The sequence below is a fragment of the Rhododendron vialii genome, chromosome 1a, assembly GCF_030253575.1.
Source record: "Rhododendron vialii isolate Sample 1 chromosome 1a, ASM3025357v1".
NCBI classification, from domain to species: Eukaryota; Viridiplantae; Streptophyta; class Magnoliopsida; order Ericales; family Ericaceae; genus Rhododendron; species Rhododendron vialii.
The window spans coordinates 230,803-243,078 of record NC_080557.1 but is presented as its reverse complement, the minus strand read 5'-3'; the positions used below and the strand labels follow the sequence as shown (position 1 = coordinate 243,078).

General features: G+C 37.6%; 1 protein-coding gene across 9 annotated transcripts; it reads left to right on the top strand.

Annotated features, from left to right (window-relative positions):
* Positions 1-7,686: 7,686 nt before the first annotated feature.
* Positions 7,687-11,832, top strand: LOC131335072 (uncharacterized). Of its 9 annotated transcripts, none has more exons than XR_009202415.1 (9): positions 7,761-8,434; positions 8,697-8,958; positions 9,032-9,096; positions 9,188-9,252; positions 9,599-9,685; positions 9,770-9,900; positions 10,300-10,405; positions 11,142-11,653; positions 11,737-11,832. XR_009202415.1 is itself a non-coding variant. In XM_058370285.1 (8 exons), exons 1-8 carry the CDS (start codon positions 7,818-7,820, stop codon positions 11,345-11,347), a joined length of 1,008 nt encoding a protein of 335 aa, XP_058226268.1. In that variant the 5' UTR covers positions 7,687-7,817; the 3' UTR covers positions 11,348-11,832. The 9 variants fall into 9 exon arrangements, 6 of the variants coding, with proteins under 6 accessions (XP_058226268.1, XP_058226255.1, XP_058226242.1 ...); XR_009202419.1 differs by lacking the exon at positions 11,737-11,832 and adding an exon at positions 10,750-10,842 and having other exon boundaries at positions 11,166-11,288; XR_009202418.1 differs by lacking the exon at positions 11,737-11,832 and adding an exon at positions 10,684-10,842 and having other exon boundaries at positions 11,166-11,288.
* Positions 11,833-12,276: the final 444 nt, after the last annotated feature.

Genomic DNA, 12,276 nt, shown 5'->3' with positions numbered 1-12,276 from the left:
ACTTTTTAGCAGTACGATTCGTAACATTTTCATTATGATTCATAACATCTTGGTGTATCTCGTATCCTTTATACGATTCGTAACTTTTTAGCAATATGATTCGTAATATATTCTCTATAATTCGTAACATTTTGGGGAGTACATATAATACACATTCAAATAAAGAGTGTGTATTGTAGTCTTTTCCTAATAATAAATTATCGTCTAATGGCAATCTTGTTTTACCATGTTAATTTGTGTGTAAATAACAGGTATTGTATCGTTCACTTACGATATTAGGAAGCCCTTTTAAAGATGTAGCGAACATTGAATTGAATGAAGAATGCTACATTGAATTGAATTAAGGATAGGAGGTGGAGAAGGAGGAGGTAGCCCATTTGTGATTAGACCAAAAGAGAACCCTCCAGCTCCAATAGGATCGCCTCTTAGTAACGGTGGACTTAGGAGCTGGAATATTAGTATCAATTCCATTCAAAATGTTCCATATCACATGTACATCTTTGTAGCTACACATTTTCACTTCATCCCGAAAGCTGTGATAGACCATTTGTATTAGCCCCACCGTGACTTCCGCCTCCATCACCATCATCACCATCACCACCACCACCAACTGTATGCCCTTTAACACACTTGCTTTGATAGGCATGCCAGGGGATAACAAAATGAGAACAAAAATGAAAATGGCAGGCAGCAAGGGAAAGTAAAAGTGAGGAGTGAATAGTAAGCACACGGCGGTGGGAGAGGAGGCGGCAGAGGAATTCCATTTAACACGTTGCTTTGATAGGCGTGCCAGGCGTCTCTCTTCCCCCACCCGGACTGGTTTTTAGTGACCTCTACCACAAGGATCATAACTTTCAAACTTCCTCCATCTGTTCTTTTCAATCCCATTTTAATTTATTTCTTTCTCTAATGTTTCAAAATATTTATTCTTTTAAAAAATGTCAAAGAAAAAAGTGTATACTAATGTTTCAAATTGTTGATTAATTAAATGGACTTGTTATTAGCGCAAAAAAATTTTGATTTTTTTTTCAACAATGACATTTTTTCTTTAAGTTCACATTTTGGGGACGACCAATTTTAGTTTTATATGTCTAGGGGTTCATCATCAAAGCCAGGGCAATAACAATGAATGAATTTTGGCATTGATCGATGTCACCACTACAATAATCGTAAAAGATGATAGTTTAAAAGTGTCATTAAACGTGAAAGATGACAGTTTTAAAACTGTTATCTGTGGAGCTGTCATTAAAAGTCTGAATCTTAAAATGACAGTTTGAAACTGTCATTAATATCTATAAAGATGATGACAGTTGTGAAATGTCATTAAAGTGTTTTAAAGCCGTCATCTTTTGTAATGACCCGCTCCCACCCTGTATGGATTACTCAAGTGCGAGCACGCTTAACTATGAAATTTCAATTGACTTTGGCGCCCTCATAACTTTAAAAGTCCTTATACAAGATAGGATGACAATATATTATTTATAGCACACAATTTACATTTCTCCAAGCAATGTGGGACTACCCTCAATTGATCCTTGATAAGTGCCAAAATATGTATATTTTGGCCCTTCAATCTACATTTATTAGTCCTTTATTTTTGTTAATTGATTTTTATTTTATGCTTTTTATGTTTATAGGTTACTCGAGCCCGTTGTCCGAGACTTTGGATAAAAAGAAGATTTTAAAGACGTTTGGGATAAAAATGCGAAATGATCCAAAATTGAGTGGCTCATTTATTATTTCTTAAAGTTCAAGGGCCTTTGTGTAATTAAAGCCCTCAACCCTATATAAATAATTCACCTACACTGCAGTAGGTTACGAAGGAAAAAAGGGAAAAGGCTACAGCAGCTTTCGGAAGAAAAAAGAAAAGCACGGACGAAACGAAGAATAAGGCTCTGGCAATATTGTTTAGTATTCTTTTTTCCTTTTAAGTTTTTGATGTCTTGTTCAATTACTCGTACTTCGGTAACTCGGTTTAATTTCTGTTCTTCATAAAAGTTTTTCGTTGATTCTTGTTTAACTTAGATTTTCTGTTTATTTTCTATCTCGCGTAATAGAAGCATGTTTCAATCTAGGGTTTATTTTGTTTCTTGCTTAATAATGAGTGAGTAGTTTGTATAGGTAGGGTCGCAGGGTGATTAGTACACCGTGACCGGTTCGGATACGTTCTGCTCATATCTTGAAATAAAAAATGTAAAAATTAACTTTAGATTGGTAAAATACTTCCCGCAGACAAATCCGGGCATTGTCGGAGCCCATGTGAACGGGAGAATGGGGGTCCAAAACTCATTCTCCGCTGCGCATGGGTAAACGGCGACCCTAAGGTTTCGCATCTTGCGGGGTATCTTTTTCAATGTAAAATTGAACGTTTTTAAGAACACTGAATGGAGCAGGTAAATCCAGACTGGTTGCGAGTGCTATGAACCCTACGACCATACCTCCTTTAATTATTTGAAAAGTACAATCAATTTCTAGGTTTTAATCAAATCTCAATCAAACGACAAGGGGTGGCTACCTAAGAGCCCATTTAAATTATAACAACCCGAGTTTTTAGTCAGCACACATCACCGTCTTTGTGGATTCGACTCCGGTCTTACCGGATATTGTGCTACGTCGGTCTCCGCCCTACGCTTGGGGCAACCCATTAATTTAGGTCTAGGAAATCGTCAAGTATTTTTGGCGCCGTTGCCGGGGACGGTAACGTGTGTTAAGAATTCGGGTAGTTATTTTTTTATTTGTTTTCTTTTTAGTTCTTTTATTTTTTTTTAAATTTTTGAAAAAAAAAATGGCCGATTTTGCAAAGTGCTATGGAGGTTATACAAAACAATTTGATTGTTCAGTATCACTTCCTATATTTTATGGTTTGGCCTCAGAAAATTCTTTTTCGCATATTCATGACCTTGAGGAGGCTTTTGCTAGCGATGAAGTGGCTCTTTTACATGTATTCCCAAAATCTTTGCGTGGTCGTGCTCAAAGTTGGTTTATTTTTTTGAGTCCAGGATTGACATGGAGTGAAATTGTCATACAGTTTTTCAAAACTTTCAATCCCTCGTATGAGACTCATATGCTTTTACAAGAACTATCAGATTTCTCTCAACAAGATGATGAGTCTTTGTCACAGTGTTGGGAGCGATTTAAATTTGTTGTATTTTCTTGGTCGAGTTTTAATTGTGAGCTTGGCAGTCTTCTGGTTATCTTTTGCCGTGGTTTAAACCTTAAGCCATGCGAGGTGGATTTTAGGTCCACTGACGAATTCCTGGATAAAGCCCCTGAAGACGCTTGGGATTTCTTAGATGAATTAACCCAAAAGCTCCAATTTTGTGAGTTGACTAAAAGTTCTGAGGATACCAGTTTTGATGCTAGAGAAAAAGAGGAAATAGAGCCACTTCCTGAGGATATTAATTCTGATGCTAGGGGAAAAGAGGAAATAGAGCCACTTTCTGAGGTTATTAATTCTGATGCTAGGGAAAAAGAGGAAATAGAGCTACTTCCTAAGGATTTTGATGCGAGAGAAAAAGAGGAAATAGAGCTATTTGTTATTTGTGAAAGCTATATGCCTTTTGAGGAGTCATTGCCTATAGTTGCACTGAATAATCAAGTACTCTCAGCTCTAGATTGTGCCACCCCTGCTACTGAATCTCCACTTTTGCAAGAGTTTTTAAATGTGGAGCTGATTAATTTTCTTGGTGTTGATGAATTTAATTTAGTTTATCATCCATATCTTGTGGATTTTGTCAACAATTTGAAAATTAATCTAGTTTGGGCTATACATATGTTGGAATTTAAATGTCTAAACCGAATTCGGCAAATGTGCTACTCGAAGTATCTTATCTTATGGCATGGTCGGGTTCAATTCTTGATAAAAGGTGTAGAATGGAGTACTATGTTCATTGTCTTAGCTCTTGTTGGCATGATAAATGTTCGGAACCCACGTTTGGCTACATGTGCATATTTTTTTTGATGGTCTGGTATAGCCACCCGTTTCTCGCTTGAGAAATAGGGAGAAAAGTAGTACCCGTGTCTTTCGCGTGAAGAAAGTGGATGGTTTTTTGTATTTTATTTTTCTTTCTTACCTTGTTTATTTCTTTGAGTTATTTTTCTTGCTGTTTTGGAGGCTAAACATTTTGCAGATTGTTCGATTCAAGTTGGGGGGTATCCCTCACTCTCTAATTTACTCTGCTTAGCCCTCCTTTCCGAGGTGTTATCTCTCCTCTCTTTTTTGTTTATGTCCGATCTTTATTTATTTTTATTTTTTTTTATGCTTTCAATGCGGACATTGAATAGTTCAAGTTGGGAGGAGGAATCACTTTGTTCTTTATCTTGTTAATAAAAAAAATTGAAAATTAAAAATACTTGTTGGATCTTTTCTACTTGAGGCTTGAAGATTGCAATGTTTACTTGTTGGTTGCTAGTGTTGAGAATTGTTGGGCATTACTTGAATATGATATTGCATGTTAGTTCTTTTTGCTAACTTGGCGATAGAAATTTATTCTGGCATACATTCTTAGCATCTTTGCACTGCACGTTTGTTGGACCTTGACTGTTTGTGAGTTGTGACTTGAGTGCTTTCAATGGCTAGATTAGTGGAGACTTATGCCCATGTGAGCTTTAGTGCCTTATCTTTCTTTGGAGTGGTGTCACATAAACTCTTCGTTTGTCGTAAAAAAAAAAAGAAAGAGAAAGAAGCTTAATCGTTGTCGATCTCATTATCTTTGTCGTCAAGTATTGGGACTTAATGCATGCCTATTATATCTTCTTTTGGGAATGGAAAGTTATATGGTTGTATTGCCCCTAGGAGATGATAATAGGCCATCTTTGCTGATTGAGCCGGTTTGTTTCTTTTTCTTAAATACTTATCTTTGCGAGCCACATTGAGCCTCTTGCATGAGCCTTTTTCTTGTTAAGCTTTACCAACCAAATTGTGTCTTGAGAATGGCGAGCTAATCATGTGAAGATTAATTTTTGAAGAGAATGGAGGAAGTGTATTTGAGAGAGTTGTGCTTGAAATGTGGTGTATTCTTCCCCATAGCTAAAAATAGAAAAATTGAGAAAATAGAAATAAAGAAAAAAAAATAGAACTTGAATGAAAAAGGGAAGACACCCTTGCACTTGTTGCAAGAAAGAAACAAGTTGTTTCATCGTGGAATTGTGCGAGGGATATGGCGGATTTGAAAAGAGTTGAAAGAGGGTGCACATCGTTATACTTGCCCTATGTTGTTTTGGCCTAGTTTCGGACACTTGCTTATGATTTATCCTAACCTTTGAAGCACTTTTTCTTACCCAATGATATAACCGAATAAAAGTCCTATTTGATCTTTGGGGCAATGGGTTATGGATCGATGGATAGATAGTCTTTAATGCTTGACATTCCTTTCATGAGATCATGTGTCTACTTTAAAAAGCTTTCTATTCGTGTCTAAGTGTGCTGGGTACTTTGATTCTTTATTGCAAAACTTCCGCCCGCACACATTGAGAGTTTATTAAATGCACCTCGTTTCGAGCGTTTTCTTTTGTTGAGTGCATGGCATGGTAAGAATTGAAGTCGAGACTCGGTCCGGAGAGAGTACTTGGTTGTGGTTCACTTGTGGTCTAGGTCTTTACTCACTCACGCTAAGTTTGGATGCCATGATTAATTTCTATGTTTTGATAGCATCTAGAACTACTGTTGCGTATGCTATATTCTTGGCATTGGCGTATCAATGAGTTGCATTGCAGTTTTTGGGTTCTATGTGGACAGGATTCACGGTGTTTTGTGGGTAATCATTGCTGAAAACCCTCACGAGACTTCACTCGTCCTACCGGGGCCACCTGGGGGTTTAAAAGATCTATCCCTTAGTTAGTTGTTTTATTTATTTATTTTTATTTTCTTTGCTCGAGGACTAGCAAAATGTAAGTTGGGGGGCGTGATAAGTGCCAAAATATGTATATTTTGGCCCTTCAATCTACATTTATTAGTCCTTTATTTTTGTTAATTGATTTTTATTTTATGCTTTTTATGTTTATAGGTTACTCGAGCCCGTTGTCCGAGACTTTGGATAAAAAGAAGATTTTAAAGACGTTTGGGATAAAAATGCGAAATGATCCAAAATTGAGTGGCTCATTTATTATTTCTTAAAGTTCAAGGGCCTTTGTGTAATTAAAGCCCTCAACCCTATATAAATAATTCACCTACACTGCAGTAGGTTACGAAGGAAAAAAGGGAAAAGGCTACAGCAGCTTTCGGAAGAAAAAAGAAAAGCACGGACGAAACGAAGAATAAGGCTCTGGCAATATTGTTTAGTATTCTTTTTTCCTTTTAAGTTTTTGATGTCTTGTTCAATTACTCGTACTTCGGTAACTCGGTTTAATTTCTGTTCTTCATAAAAGTTTTTCGTTGATTCTTGTTTAACTTAGATTTTCTGTTTATTTTCTATCTCGCGTAATAGAAGCATGTTTCAATCTAGGGTTTATTTTGTTTCTTGCTTAATAATGAGTGAGTAGTTTGTATAGGTAGGGTCGCAGGGTGATTAGTACACCGTGACCGGTTCGGATACGTTCTGCTCATATCTTGAAATAAAAAATGTAAAAATTAACTTTAGATTGGTAAAATACTTCCCGCAGACAAATCCGGGCATTGTCGGAGCCCATGTGAACGGGAGAATGGGGGTCCAAAACTCATTCTCCGCTGCGCATGGGTAAACGGCGACCCTAAGGTTTCGCATCTTGCGGGGTATCTTTTTCAATGTAAAATTGAACGTTTTTAAGAACACTGAATGGAGCAGGTAAATCCAGACTGGTTGCGAGTGCTATGAACCCTACGACCATACCTCCTTTAATTATTTGAAAAGTACAATCAATTTCTAGGTTTTAATCAAATCTCAATCAAACGACAAGGGGTGGCTACCTAAGAGCCCATTTAAATTATAACAACCCGAGTTTTTAGTCAGCACACATCACCGTCTTTGTGGATTCGACTCCGGTCTTACCGGATATTGTGCTACGTCGGTCTCCGCCCTACGCTTGGGGCAACCCATTAATTTAGGTCTAGGAAATCGTCAAGCAATCCTTTTGGTCACCAACCCGACAAACCCTCACACGGGTCCCAACTCCCTCAGGCCGATTGACCACTACCTAGAACTCCCCAGGGGCAGGGCATCACAATCTCCCACATTTAGGAACACACGTCCTCGTATGAGGTTGAGATTTTGTCTCACATTTTCGGTTGGTACAGGCTCTAATACTATATGTAACGACTCACTCCCGATTTGAGACTTCAAAGCAACGACGCTCGTAGATGTCGATGTTTTCTCCAAAAATAAATTTTTGTTCTTCAATGTCGTTTGTAAGGAGAAATTAACATTAAAAAGAAAGAATAGTTATGTCACTATTTTACAAAGTGACATCATAAATATATCAGATCACAGTTTAGCAGAAACTGACATTAAAAAGAAAGAATAGTTATGTCACTATTTTACAAAGTAACATCATAAATATATTATATCACAGTAGGAGAAACTAACATTAAAAAGAAAGAATAGTTATGTCATTATTTTAAAAAGTGACATCATAAATACATTATATCATAGTTTTTTTAGATGACTGACATTATTTATCTATTGCAATATTTTTAATTACGGATTTTTCAAAAATTGACATCTTTTCACTTTTTCAAGCATCATCTTTTAACAATATTATAATGGTATGCAGCTAACAGCCACCTTCATAATCGATTTATTAGGTGCGTCACCTTCTACCCTGTGAAAGTATCCGCCGTTTTATTTTTCTAACATAGTATAATACTCCAATATGAAGCTCCATGTGAACAGCCGTCAAACAAGATGTTCAAGATCAAGGAAAAGCTGGCGAAGAAGATGAGTCAGAAAATCCACAAGACGTTCATGATCAAGGAGAAACTTGCGGCCAGGTACTATGTGATTGCGGCCACAATCTCAAAGCTTGTGGTCTGATAGTAGAACCTTGCGTCCATGACCATGCACGGAAAATCTTGCGCATACTCAGGGAAATTCTAGCAAGCCCCGAATTTTTCCCTCGTGGGTACCGTAAAACGAGACAACTCGCGTTTTAACGACTCGATCTCAGAGAAAAACAAAGACGATAAAAAACAGTGGGAGGCGAGAATTAAACATATCTTCTGTACTTTATTATTCTAAAAAATGGCGTGCGCTCCCCTTTCTGCTCCGGCTCCGGCGATAGAATTTAAAAGATTGGGGGCTCGTACAAAAATCCCTTCAGCGAAGAAGCCACGCCATAAGCATCCACTTACCGCCACCGTTGCGGGTGGCTCGCCGCTCAAATTGAGAGCGAAATTGCCATTGCAATTGAACCTTCCCCTCCGCCGGAAATTAAGCACCAGAGGAAGAGATTGGTTTTCTTGTACTAGTACTAGTAGTTGTGAATACCCAAGCATTAATAGTAGTGGTATCATCATCAATTGGTGAATTCGCTCTTCAACTCTTCTCTTCCCTATTTCATTTGTTTAAATTTATGTATGCTTGCTGACAAAGCAGTTGACATTATGCTGCATTTTTCTGTTTCCTTTCTGGAGGAAAAGCTTCAGTTGAATCAATACACATGCTCGCACTTATCAAGAAAAAGACTAAAACAAGTTGGGTTTTTTGCATTGTAGCTAACAGTAACAGCGACCCAGAAAGTTCTTCTGTATCTTAACAGATTCTCGTAATATTTATTCTCTACAGGGGAATGTGCAACTTCAAGTGGTTTAGAAGATGGTATATCATCATCCCATGGAGTTGGACCTCTCGAATGGTCTCCATTTATTTAGTACTATGTCTCAGTTTTGCTGCAGAGGCACGCGATATTCCACATTACCCATTTGATTATCATGCTTGTGAAAATGTTCGAAGTTATTATGCCGGAATGGAGGATTTGAGAGGTGAAGCACTACAGAAAAAGTTGAATTCTATCATTGCCAGACATCATCCCTTATCCTACAAGGAGGTAAAAAAATATAGCACTAATTTCTTCGTATAAGGATTAAGCAGACTTTCTGATGATTGGTTTCGCGAAGCAGGTTTGGGAAGCTCTTAAGATTCTTGATGCTGCTGATGCTGATAAACCGGAGGCTTCATTAGAAGTGTAAAGGCTTGTTAACATTCATGTTGTCAATTTGAATTAGCAATCAGACAAAAAATGAGAGAGTCCTTGCACCATCACTTGTTGATTTCAGAGTTGAAATTTACTCCTTGAGAGTCGTCTCGAAGCTCTTAGCGGGAAAACCAGAAGGGTGGAATCGTGAGTCACTCGACCTGATTAGTCATGTTATCAAATTTTATTTTACTTGTGATTTATGATGTATAGTGTGATATTGTCAAGGAGTATCAACAAGGCAAGGCAAAAAATGATTCTCACATTTCAGCAACTTAGTTTTGTGATGGCTTATCAAAAAAAAAAACTTAGTTTTGTGATTGTTATACGTGTTCATCTATAACTTCTTAGCACAGTGAAGCCCATTGTGTTGTGGATTATGTCGCAATGACATCCATGTGTTGCGGATGATGTCGCAATGACATTTATATAGCTCCTAAAGCTCTAGAAACTGGAAACTATTCATGTTGCTCTTTCAATTTTTGGGTTTCAGGCGAACATTTATGGCCTCGATCTTATGGGTTAATGAGTGGCCCGTCCTTAACTGATTTGCACAATATTCGCCCAGCTGATGTGAATGGTAATATGAGTTTCCATTCTGCGTATATTTGTGGTCTTAATTTTTTTCAACTAGTATATTGTCTTTGTTAAACGTTCTTCGTAGTGAATTCATCGAGGGGAAACAAGTTCTATGGAGAATGCCATGTTAGTTCATCTAACTGTCGGAAGCCGGCAACCAGAGAATCTGCATTTGACACAGAAGCAGATAAAGAGAGATGGGCACCACCGAGGCAGGTTTGCTGTTGTCATAGATAAATTATTAGGGAGGTGTTAATTTTTTCAGTTACCACCGCACTGCTATAGATGATACAATACAGGTTGTCCATAAAATCTTTCTGGCCTCGGTTTCTATACAGCCATGCGTATCATAGATGTGGCCACTTGACCCTAAGTGACATTGAAGTGGAACCTAAAGGCAGAGAATTAGAATGGAAGTAGTGGCAAAATCGTCCATGGATTTCTTCTGAACTTTCATATCGTTGGTATTATTATTGATCTTTTCACCTGTGCAGAAGGTTCAATACTTTCCCTAGTTGCCCCTTAAATGGAATTCCCCCTTGATTATACTCCTAGCGTGCAGTGTTTTTGGCATTTATGTCATGCAAAGAATTATTTTCACTCATTGCAATTCAGGTTAGAGGTGATATTGCAAGGGCAATAATGTACATGGCGGTCTGTTATGGGGTCAATCAATCTGGCAGAGGCCTTAATCTTCACCTCTCTGATTCTCCAAACATTGGTATGTCAAATATATTCAGTAGAATGAGTCGTCTGTGTTGGCATGTGCATGCATATCTTGAGGGTTTTGTGTGTTTTTCCTTTATTATTCGCTAATTTAATTCAACATATTTTGGCACTTGTGGATATGCCATCAGAGTCTGATACTCATTCACACTTAGAAAAGGTTCTACCGTTTTTCTTACCTACAACATGCTGAAGTAGAGCAATGTCATGCATATAACTCGAGGAAATTCTTGTTGCTTCTGTTGTTTACTTTTACTCTTCTTCTGCGTGTAGATACTGAGAGGTCCTATTTAGTTGTCCTTTTGACTTCCCTTTTCGTTGCCGCTTGGGCAATTGCAGCGCTTTATATCCTCAATAAAGTGACTCAGCTTTGAGTCTCCTTACCATACCTATCCAAAAAAGAAAAAACTAAAGAAGAAAGACTATTGAAAGGTTTAATCTGCCCCTGAGATGTTATCTTATAATGTTTTGCTTTCATCATCGAGCATGTGTCTACTAGTGCCATTGTTTTATAGCACCAAGATGGAGGGTCATTCATTTAAAATCTCAAATGATGGTGTTCTTAAACCTTGAAAAAAATGAAATGTACGAAATATGTTACATTATTCCTCTCTATTGTTGCCTATTTTCTTTTTGATATGAGCTTCTCTGCCACTGCAAATTGTTTTCATGATATTTTGTGGTCCAGTCACCTAATCAAGAAACAAGGACTTGCATAATTAGAATGATAGCTTCTCTATGCCTCCTTTCTGCAGCAAACAAAGAGATGGGGATGCTTTCTACATTGCTGAAATGGAATGAAATCGATCCACCATCTAGAGAAGAGAAGTTAAGAAATGAGAGAATATGCATAAAGTACCAGCATAACCGAAATCCTTTTGTTGATCATCCAGAATATGCCAACCGCATCTGGAAGCACGTTGTTCCAAGACATTAAGGTTTCTACATTGCTGAAATGGAATGAAATCGATCCACCATCTAGAGAAGAGAAGTTAAGAAATGAGAGAATATGCATAAAGTACCAGCATAACCGAAATCCTTTTGTTGATCATCCAGAATATGCCAACCGCATCTGGAAGCACGTTGTTCCAAGACATTAAGGTTTCTATACTCCACAATGGGAAGTATGCCTTAATGAATCTTTCTTCAACAAAGAAGAGATAAAAAAGAAAGTTAGGTCTCTGCCAACATCTGATGTCTGGTTCATAACAGTACGGGTCAATAGAGTGGAAACTTGCTTTAGGTGGTCAGAGATTCGTTGGCAATTTATTTACAATGTATCTGCAATTGAACTGTTTTTCTAACAGAACGTTTGTGGATTGGAAGATCTATATCCAGGTTGATGAAAAAGTGCGAAGTGGGAGGGGGATTTTTGCCGATGTTTATGGTTGCACAGAATTATAAATGAGTTTCAGTAGCCAATTCTTGGGCATGCGCACTTCAGAATTCGTGCTGCTGCCTTGGCTAATTGTTGGCTTTCTGATGGTTGTGATCTCGAATGTCGTCTATGTCGCAGACTTGCATGCTAATCAATCTTTTTGAATTTTTTTCTTTCTTTTTTCTGTCAGTTACAAGAAAAAAAGCATTGCTCGCTAAACTAGCTATTACTAGAACTAGAGCGTGTCTTGGGACGGTGAAGTTTTGCAACGGAATGTAGAATATTTAATTAAAAACTGTCAAGTCTCTTTAAAATAGGGAGTAGTAAAAGTAACTTCACATGAGGTAGCAAACATATACACCAGTTACTGCTACGAGAGAGTTACGGCTCCGCGCAATCTCAGCAGTCTGTTTCGGCAATCAATGGTTGAGATACATTTTTAAATTATTACTGGTAATAAATATCTATTAATGGTAATTGTTTGTTTT

Bases quoted from the DNA above. Each gene is read 5' to 3' on its own strand.
- LOC131335072 (XM_058370259.1), top strand. From the start codon at position 8,154: ATGGCGTGCGCTCCCCTTTCTGCTCCGGCTCCGGCGATAGAATTTAAA. The intron at 8,435-8,696 runs GTGAATTCGCTC...TATTCTCTACAG, and splicing joins AGTGGTATCATCATCAATTG to GGGAATGTGCAACTTCAAGT. The intron at 9,686-9,769 runs GTAATATGAGTT...CGTTCTTCGTAG, and splicing joins TCGCCCAGCTGATGTGAATG to TGAATTCATCGAGGGGAAAC.